Source organism: Notolepis coatsorum, assembly GCF_963971535.1.
Source record: "Notolepis coatsorum genome assembly, chromosome: 18".
NCBI classification, from domain to species: Eukaryota; Metazoa; Chordata; class Actinopteri; order Aulopiformes; family Paralepididae; genus Notolepis; species Notolepis coatsorum.
The window spans coordinates 13448599-13459306 of NC_140182.1; the positions used below are offsets into that span (position 1 = coordinate 13448599).

Sequence of the window (10708 nt, forward strand, 5' to 3'; positions counted from 1 at the left end):
GATTTAACGTTATTAGCTATTAGCCCATTATCTCGGCTTCCAGGAAATATACTAGACCAAATCCGGTATAATGCTTATATTCACGGCGCTATAAAATGAGAACGTATTGATGAATTATTTTTTTTCTTTAAGCCATTTTGAAGGGACGGTTTATGGTCTCAATTCACAATGAGAATGGACAGATAGCAATACTATAAAGTATAGATTTAGCTCTACAAACAGCCCCACGTCTGTTTACATTTCCCGGTCCTCTTGAGATTAATTAGACTCATCCCAGTGGCCGCGAAAGTGTTAAGGGGATGCAGACCAGAGAAAGACTTTCGTCTTGTTTACATCAGGGTCCCCCATTTTCAATTCATCATAACATATGACATATATGACATACAGATAGACAGTATTCAGTATACCTTCACACTCTATCTGTTTCTTGAAGGCATCACCCACACTTTCACAATTTCCCCGCACGGAATTGTCTATTTTTTTTTATTTTTTTTTTTAATTAAAAACAAAGGTTCGAATGTCCGTTCGAAGAACCCTGACGAAGTTTGAATCCCAAAAACAGGCTTCGGGGACAGCCTTACCAAACAAATTATTTATATTATTCAAATAAACTCAAACATGTTCCGTTGTGATGTCACAGTATGATGTCATAATAGGACATTCTAGAACATTTGTGATGTCACCGTATGATGTCACAATCAAACATTCTAGAACATTTGTGATGTCACAGTATGATGTCATAATCAAACATTCTAGAACATTTGTGTATCTATTCAACAATTATCTCAGAAGATCTCATTTGTGCATCTTGAAACAGTGCTCAACAGATGTCAAAATACTTCCCAAAGGTCAGTGAATACCACGATCACAACACCAGAGGGAGCTCCACAAATCATGTTAAACCCAGATTCGGCTCAAACAAGGGACTAAACACGTTTTGCAATTATGCCACATCAATGTGGAACGCCCTACCCACAGCCGTAAAGGAATGTGAATCACTACCCACTTTCAAAAAAATCTTTTTGTATCACAAACAGTACTGTATTTGCAAATCTGGTATGTCATAAATGTATAGATGTAGCAGTACTGTCTATCTGTAAGTCGTGTATGTCATATATGTTATGATGAATTGAAATGGGGGACCCTGATGTAAACAAGATGAAAGTCTTTCTCTGGTCTGCATCCCCTTAACACATTGGGTGCCACGCCTTGTTCGGGCCCCATCTATTCACTGCCACGCTTTAAAAGATAGGAAGGAGTCTGTCACCTTGTTTGTAGAGCTATAACTATATTCTATATTATAGCTATGGATACAATACTATGGTCATTTGACAGTGACTTTCTTCCGGTCAAGATGCAAAAAAGAGATCATTTTTCCATGCATACATTCGCCATTATACCGTGGTGAATATAAATTGTATGTTTTTAGATTGGTCTGGCGTAATTCCTGAAATGCTGAGGAATCGCCTTATGCGCGTATTATACTATAACCGTTGCCGTTTCTTGCCTGGACCCGCTATTATTCTCAAATCAAATCTATATCATAGGTATTATGTTTCATCATGAATGCATGAAAGGGGGGGGGGGGCGATTTTGTATGCTTTGACACAACGGCATACGTTGTGAACTAACGTTAAACACACACGTTCGGATCGAGGTGAAGACATGCTTGGATCACCGCAAGATTGATATCATATAGCCTTGACTAGGATGTACCCCAAAAAGAATATTCCAATTATCTGATCGCGATTCCAAGTATTGATGTCCATCGTGTTGCCAACATAATCCACCACACATCATGCATCGGGAGCATTTGATTCTTCTCAATCCGACCGTTATAACCGCTCAGCTTGAGCAAAAAAATTTAAAATGACCCGGACCCATTAGATCGACGCACAGGCCAAGATACAAGGTTTCAAAGGGTGCTCGATACCGCCGTCTGGCTGGATGCGGCCGGTATTGCACTTTGGCGACCTCAGACTCATTCCCTATGGTAACAGGCTCCCTGGATGAATAAAAATATCGAAAAAAAGGAAAAACGATCCAGAAACGTGTTAACACGTTTTTGGCACTCAACGGTCGGGGCCCAGAAACGTGTTAACACGTGATTGGCACCCAAAGTGTTAACAATTGTATGTATTGAGCTGTACTGTACTGTACCCATTCTGCAATCTGTTAATACAATTTTCAATCAAACAGATATTCAGTTTAAAGTCTAGTTTAAAATTAGATCTGTGTTATATACATAACCAAAAAAAGTGATGCAATGTACAAGGTAGTAGATTACTACTTACTTTGCTAATATGTCTTTCCTACTATGCACTCAAGACTGTAGCACCCAAGTTCAACACTGTTTAACGAATATTGTTACTCAGCTGCCAGAGCTCCCTTCCTGCTGACCTGTTGTGCAGAACATGGATAAAAGCGTCAGCTAAATGATGAATGAATGTGAATGATGTAAATGTAAACGTAAAGCCCCAGCATAGCAGTCACAGTAACTTGTGGACAATATGAATAAAGTGCAGATCGCTGTGCAAGTAGGTCAGGACTTTAAAGTGCAGCACCAGACAGTAAACTATCCACGTCGGTTGTATCTAAATCTGATTATAATTTTAACGTATTTCCTAGATCTTATTCAAATCCTGCAAAATTCTGGAAGGTGGTCAAATCTAATATAAGCAATTATGCTGATTCTCTACCTTCCCCTATGTCAAGTTTGGCAATTGCTTAGTATATCATGTCTGTTCTGCCTTTAATAGACACTTTGCTGCAGCTGGCCATATATTTGAGGATGTGAATATAGGATCCCAGCTACTAACATTGACTGCTTCTAGTTATTAATTATAATCATGATTATGTGTCTTCTTCAAAACATGTCTGTTTATTTTAGATCCCGTCTCTCATAGTAGGTATTGAGACTCTTCAAACCATTGATTCCAAGAAATCTACTTGATTTCTACTCAGCTAGTTATGGAGAATCTGTAGAATTCCTTTAACACTGTCCAAGCTGCACTTAATGATCTTAAACTTGTACTGAATGCACATAAAAATAAGTTTATGTTATTATCTAGAGCTAGAGGTATTGGTAGAAAATACTTTCATATTTGCAATATTGAGAGAGCTACTCAATGACAAATCCACCTTTAAATATCATATAAACAATGTTGTTGATAAATTATGACAAAAGATAGTTTTTTGTATAGAAATATAACTAATTTGCTGTGTAGGAAAAGGATTGTTGAAGCTGCTTCTCTCCCTGCTGTGGATTATGGTGATGTGATTTATAGACATGCATCTGCCTCTACTCTGCTTGTCATTCTGCTCTCAGACGTATTACTGGTGATGTTTGTAGCAGCACTCTTCATCATTGCATGCTGTATGAAAAGGTTTGGTGGTCTTCTCTGTCTGAGAGACATGACAGACATATGTATTTGTTTATCTACAAGAGGCCCTCGTTCAAACACTGCCATCTTACATCACACCTATGCTAGATTGGTCCTCTCTGGACTTTAATGCATAATTATGGTCTAATGACCCGCTCTCGCAGCTGGTTCCTGGAGCTTGGAAGATCTGCCTCCGACCCCTTGGATCTCTCTACAAGATACCTTCAAAATCAAGAGCTTGGCAACCCCTGGACAGTTTAAATCCATGATTTTAAACCAGTTTGTCTCTGCTTGTACCCGTTTTAATAGATTTTTGTACTTTATATGTTGTATCTTGTGTTTTTTTTTTGGTATCTTTTAACCTCGACATTATTGTAATGATTTCTCCAGTCTAAATAAAGGCAATAATAACATGAATCTCTTTATTTAATATGTATTGGACTAAACACTGAGAATGGTAGTTACCCTTTGATAAAGTTACATTTCCATTAATTTTAAATCATCACAAATCTACGCTTTGTAAAAAAAAAAACACATTGCCAGATGAGTGAAACACATCCAAATAATTAGTCCACAGAGGACGCATTAGATAGGAAATCTCCTTGACAATTACTATCTGCTCCGGCATGTCTGGTTAAGCAACAAAACAGTTTATACCATTCATTAAGAAAAGGCTCCAAGAGACCCCCAGCTTTTAATGATGACTGAACCCCACACCCAGTTTCTTATTGATGAATAAAACATGGTAAGAACCATAGGCCATATTCTTTTCTTTGATTCAGCCCCCAGGAACCAGTAGTGGAGAAGCCCACAGAGATAGTAGGGGGAGGGGAGAGAACCACAATCAGGCCTGGTTGGCTCCATCCCATTAAGTTCAGACACATTGGAGGTAAGAAAATGTAAATAAATCATAAATATGAATAATAGTAATTACACATACATGAGCAATATTACAACGTATGTGTGCAATATTAGCCAACACATCTAATCTCTAATCTCTGTGTCTCTGTGACTGTAGTGTTTGGGATTTACCAGCATATTGCAAGCAAAAAAAAGTTATTATATATATATTTTTTTCTTTTTTTGTTTATCTCATGTTGAAGTATAAGTGTATATATTCTATAAATACATAATAAATGACTGCCCAAACCTCCTCAGTCATTTGGAATTTATTTGTGGTTTAAGCCTTCAACTGTTTCATCAGCTCCCTCTATGGGTAGCATTTTGAACTAAGCAGCCACTGCAACCCCGCCAGATATAGTACACTAAAATATATGGAATGTGTGCTTCATTTTTGGGGGTTGAATGAAGTGCATGCAATTGTATCCAATAATGCTAATTAATGATGAATAAGATATCGTTTCCCCCGTCAATATTCGTCTATTTTGTGTTATTAAAACTGTAGGCTACGCCTCATTATTCTCTATAATAGGCTTATTTAAGTGTTTAACGATCAAACCATTTGTTCTATATGGTCGGTCTAAAAAAAATCTCAAACTGGTCCACAAAATATTGCAATGTCTGCACATGTAGTAGGAGGAGGATTGGCTAAATAGGACCTCCATTTCGCTAATGAAACGAAGCACTGCCAAGTAAGTGGGTTACAGTTGAAATCATTGGGCATGATCTACTACGTGAAAATAGTCCCTCTGTTTTGGGACATATTTGTCGATTATATTTCGAGCTAACAAGTAACAATTCACCAAATATGTATAGGATTTGTTAACGTCTTTGGTCTCGACGCGTTGAATAATTAAAGGCTTTTTCCTTCATCTGGGGAAAAGGGCGGGGCGGAGGGATCTACACCCTGCGAGACTCACAATATTGGCTTTAAAGAGTAGTCTCGACCTCCGCACTCTCAGAGATTACCGACGACTACGCGAGGAGCGGTGGTTTACCTTGCATTTGACAGTTCGTGCTTTACGCACATATCATCCGTGTGCGTAAAAGGACTATCTTTATGGATTTTTGGTGTGAAATCAAGATCAACCTTTTGGAAGATTTTGTGATTACCGGACACAACAACTTTTCTACCTTTTTTTTCTGGCTGTAAAAAAAAAGCATTGACGGATTTGCCTTTTTTAACCTTGGTGTTTGGAAGGTGCCTTCGTGCGTAATTGGACTATAATTTGCTGACGCGCGTCACAACAAGGAATAACATTTTTTGGGATACTAAGCAATATGTTGCTTTCCAAATTTGGCTCATTTTCTCACATTTGCAGCACATCCAGCATGGATTTGCCGGTGAAAATACAGCTTCAGCAGCAGCAAGGTAAGGGATTTCCCCCATTTGGATTTACTATAATAATAATAATAATTAGTGTTACCCCGGGTGTCGCCACAATTTAGACTAGATATTAACATCGCATGAATAACAAGGTGGATGTGTGTCTTGCTTTATGTTGTTTGGCCGCACAAGTAATATTTTCTTCATTTAAATCTGCTTTTGCCAGTTATTATAGTCAAAAGGTTGTCAGCGGGGTATGACCTTAAATCTGGGGCCATTTTGAAAGCCGTGTGCCAGTGCGCATTCTGGGTCTCTGCGTTAGTAGTAGTGACTGATCGTGGTTTGTATAGTAAAGTAAACATGTATTCTCTTTATTTCACAGCCAAGACGGATCTTAAAGAATCATTCGAGAAGGTTTACCATGTGGGCTCCGTGCTCGGGAGCGGCGGGTTCGGCACCGTCTACGCCGGGAGCCGCATCTCAGACGGTCTGCCGGTAAGACGGGAGCAGCATGTCGCGCCGTTTTGCTTTGTTTTGATCCCGCACACACACACACACACATGTGGCAGATATCACCATGATGATTCTCACTGTTGTTCTCATTATTAATAATAAGGCCTCTTTCATTTCATTTCAAACCTTTTATTTAGACTCGAGGCAACTAAATAAATACATTATATATATATATATATATATATATATATATATATATATATATACGAGTTAAGCAACCAAAAAAGGCATATGAAATCACACAGCATATACAATCATAACAATTAGACAAGTAAGGATAATAATCAATTAAAACTTTGTATTCTCTCTGTATTCCAGGTGGCTGTGAAACACGTTTCAAAGGAAAGAGTCACCGAATGGGGCACTCTGGTGAGATATTTGCGCACAATGTTAACGAAATATTAACCGTTTTGGGGCATTTTTAACCTTCTTTTGTGTTTATTATTATTATGGGGCAGCAATGTGACTGTGTTATTGTTATTGTTTCTTCCAGAACGGCGCGGTGGTGCCTCTGGAGATCGTGCTGTTGAAGAAGGTGATGGCGTCGGGCACCGGCGGCACCGCGTTCCGGGGCGTCATCAAGCTGATCGACTGGTATGAGCGACCGGGCGGCGCAGACGGCGGCGGCGGCGGCTGGCTCATCGTGATGGAGCGGCCGGAGACGGTGAAGGACCTGTTCGACTACATCACCGAGAAGGGCGCCCTGGACGAGGACACTGCGCGGGGCTTCCTGCGCCAGGTGCTGGACGCCGTGCAGCACTGCTACCACTGCGGCGTCGTGCACCGCGACATCAAGGACGAGAACCTGCTGGTGGACCTGCGCTCCGGGGACCTCAAGCTCATCGACTTCGGCTCCGGGGCCATCCTCAAGGACACCGTCTACACGGATTTCGACGGTATGTGTCATTATTAATTATGTTTTTCGTCATTTTTATGTCTCGAATGTTAATAATTCAGGGCATTTTGGTGATTACGACAGTTCGGTCACATGTAAAATGTATATAATAGGCCTGTTATGCTTTCTAAAAGTTATCACTGATCATCATCATGGCCACGTTTTTCATATTAAAGGGAAAGGCCTGTGACGCAGCGTCCCCACTCCCCATAATAACCGGGGCATCCCCCTTCATCACGAGCCCCGTAAATTAATAAACAATGTCATCACGACCACACTTGGCTGATAGTCTGTGACCGTGTAATTAGGTCAAATGCGTAGTGGTTTTAATAAAACGATCAACCTTTCAATGTTACGTTTGACGCCGCGTTGGAATAGCAATTTAGATGAATATGTGAACTTTGTCACCTCGTCCTCGGTCGATTGTTTTTTTTTCCAACCGTCGCTGCCCCCACCGTGCCACGTCACATGTTTGTTGTGAAACCTGAGTCTTGGGCGCGCGGCACGTGACACGTGACGGCCTCCCATCGCCATCATCATCACACGCATTCCTCCTGTGTTTGTTTGGTATCCAAGTGCCTCGTGCCCTTGGGGAGGGGAGGGGAGCGGGAAGAAGGAGGGAGGGGTCACGCCTCCTAATGTAATGCAAAGAGCTTTGTTGTTATGGCAAAGGAAGTTTCGGGGGGCTGTTTATTAGAGAAACAAAACACCGTGCACACACAATGACTCGAAATTAGTAGTGTAATGGGCGCAGTTGTTGGTCTTCCCTCCGTCAGTATTTTCTAGCCACTTTTATTTTGGCTCCGCAGCCAGACTCACGCACGAGGCAGACAAGAGGAGGGGAGGGGGGGAAGGGCGGGAGACAGACTGGTGTTTTTTTTTCTCCCTTCAGCGGTCAGCTGACTCGTCGGGACTGCTTTGTCGCAGTGTGTGGTTCATAACCAAAGATAGTCATGTTACACAAATCTCTATTAAAATACAACATTTTCATCCCGTTTTTTTTCCTTCTTTTCGCTTTAATAGTTTAAGTATGTATTCACTCATTGCACGTCGTTCTTCCTCTCTCCCCCATCACAGGCACCAGAGTGTACAGTCCGCCCGAGTGGATCCGCTTCCACAGGTACCACGGCCGGTCAGCCACGGTGTGGTCACTAGGCGTCCTCCTGTACGACATGGTGTGCGGAGACATCCCCTTCGAACAAGACGAAGAGATCCTCAGAGGACGCCTGTTCTTCAGAAGGAAAATCTCCAACGGTGAGTGCCACAATTAGTCAATAATTGCCCCCTCCTCCCCCCCCCCTCCCTACCCGTCTGGGAGCCTACGCTTTGAGGATTTCTCTCTCTGACCGTTCCTCTTCCCTCCACGCAGAGTGCCAGCAGCTCATCAAGTGGTGCCTGTGCCCGCGACCCTCCGACCGGCCGACGCTGGAGCAGATCTTCGAGCATCCGTGGGTGCGGACGACGACCAAGGACTCAAAGATGGAGGGCGGGGACATCACGTTACGCGCCATCAGCGCCGACTCTTCGTCCAGTACGAACTCTAGCAAAGAGAGCCTATGATCGGCCGACGGGACCCTGTGTATAGGGTGGACATTCGTGGCTCCCCGGTCCCGCCTCAGTCTTGGGGGGGACCACAGTACTTTTTGACTATCGTTGTTGGCAACTATAGGTTTTCCTCTTAACTCTGTTGTAGTTATTTTCGAGGAAGAGTTTTTTTTTTTCTCGTTGAGGAACTTGTTATTTGGGTGGTCTGGTGGCATTATTTAACATTTTATTTTAGAATTTTTGGGCTGGTTCGTGTTCTCTGCAAGCCCCCCTTCTGTTCAGATCCTCGAGCAGCTCTTATAGAGCTTTGAACAACTTTTTATTTTGTATTTTCAATTGATTTGGAGTGCCTTGTTTGGAAGCTGCTTTTGACCGTGTCATGTTAAACCTGTCGTTGGCCAATTTGAAAAAAAAAGGCAAACAATGGTGGAGCCCCAATCCCGCGCCCCGCCCCCACCCCACCCCCACGTGCCCCTCTCACCAAGAGCCTACCCTAAGGCAGCGCCCGGGGGTTTGTATGGCAAAGGACCCCGCCTACTGACATGGTGGAATACTTGAAACGCACAGTCAACTCACACTTGCATATCTCTCTCTCTCTCTCTCTCTCTCTCTCTTTCTGCTGCTCTCACTGGAAATGCCTGCACACAGCTGTATTGGAAATGGGTTCCTTATCAGCTTCTCTGAATGTGTACTGAAAGCATCAAAACCGCTCTGTCTCTCTCACTCTCTCACTCACTCTCTCTCTCCCTTCCCCTCTCTTCATCTCCTCTCGGTGTATCTGTATCTCATCTCTCTCCCCCTCCCTTCCTCTGAATGGCTTATAAAGGGTTAGACACACACACACACACAACCCTGTTTGCGTTTCTCGAGTCCATCTTCGCTGAAACCCCACAGTCCCAATCGTGTGTAGGCTGGGACTTGCACAATCAATGCAATATTCATGGTCTAATTGTATTTTATATATTACTCTTTTTTTTTTTTGATTATTAATATTTGTATATTTATGTACATTCTCCCATGTATATTATTTATTTGTACTAGACATTCCACAATCTGTGGCTTATTTATTATTTATTTATTTTCTATCAAGATAAGGAGATCCCCATATAGTTAAAATTCTTCATGGCCTTTTTTTTTTTTCATTCCTCTAATCTCATTAAATCATTAACTAAACCGATTACCTGTTGTCAATTCAAACAAATCTGTGTCTACTTGGGGGAAATAAGTAAGTGAAGTCAATAGAGGCCTGGCACAGAGTGTTTATGTAGTTCTCTTTATTCCCACATGGCTGCCTGTAAACATTGGTAACCAATATCGAAAGTAAACGCCTAATTTCCGTGCAGTGGTAGAGTATAAAACATTGGAAAAGTGTGATTATTACAGTTTCACTGTGACTTGTTTACAAGATCCAATAATAAGACACAGATTCATTACATTGATATTTCTCATATTTATATCAACAACACCACCGTTGTCTCTTCCAACATGGAGGACAGATGGTCATTCTAAACATTCCGTGAAAGGTCTCTATTCACTCGTGATGGTTCAAATGAATTTCATGCAAGTACACCACATGGATGTTGGAAAATGCTGTAAGTTAAATGGTTGGCTACTAAATTCTAAACAGATTTATTTAATGGCTTCAACTGTGGCTGAAATGTGAGTACTTGTTTTCTTGTGTCAAGTGTGAAATCATGATGGGGAGACTATTTTTCATACCAAAATTTCAAATAAACTTTTTGTATATAAATTATATTCCGTGTGAGGTCTTCATTTAATGAAATGCATTTTTGTGTGACGTCTGCCCCGGGGTAATTCAAACCACAACATCGTTCCTGGTTGTTGTTATTGAAGAGTATACCCTCAAGCTACACCTCTTATTGCCACATCCTGAACACAATATTGTGACCGTAATATCTAGCTGTGGAGCCTTGACTACAACTGACTAACATCTGAGTCACAAGATTCCAAGAATAGCATTGATGGTAAGTGATTCTAGTCTAGTGGACCTGTGCTGCCCCCTATGGTGAAACGGAGTTAATGTATACTCATATTTACACTTCCCAGTGATGCTCTATCTATAGTCTATAGATACATAAGCTCATAGCCCATGTGACAAAATCAACAAATTGTTACATCTTTGGA

At 41.5% G+C, this 10708-nt stretch overlaps 1 protein-coding gene across 1 annotated transcript; it reads left to right on the forward strand.

Annotated features, from left to right (window-relative positions):
* The first annotated feature begins 5257 nt into the window (after positions 1-5257).
* LOC311244629 (serine/threonine-protein kinase pim-3-like) lies at positions 5258-10310 on the forward strand. Its single transcript, XM_084334236.1, has 6 exons — positions 5258-5655; positions 5993-6105; positions 6442-6492; positions 6617-7019; positions 8096-8272; positions 8388-10310. The coding sequence occupies exons 1-6, from the start codon at positions 5565-5567 to the stop codon at positions 8576-8578; spliced, it is 1026 nt and encodes a 341-aa protein (XP_084190362.1). The 5' UTR covers positions 5258-5564; the 3' UTR covers positions 8579-10310.
* Positions 10311-10708: the final 398 nt, after the last annotated feature.

What these genes read in the sequence shown, in the direction of transcription:
- LOC311244629 (XM_084334236.1), top strand. Translation starts at nt 5,565, where the DNA reads ATGTTGCTTTCCAAATTTGGCTCATTTTCTCACATTTGCAGCACATCC. An exon ending in ACAGCTTCAGCAGCAGCAAG is followed by an intron (nt 5,656 to 5,992) that starts GTAAGGGATTTC and finishes TTTATTTCACAG; the next exon opens with CCAAGACGGATCTTAAAGAA. An exon ending in GCATCTCAGACGGTCTGCCG is followed by an intron (nt 6,106 to 6,441) that starts GTAAGACGGGAG and finishes TCTGTATTCCAG; the next exon opens with GTGGCTGTGAAACACGTTTC.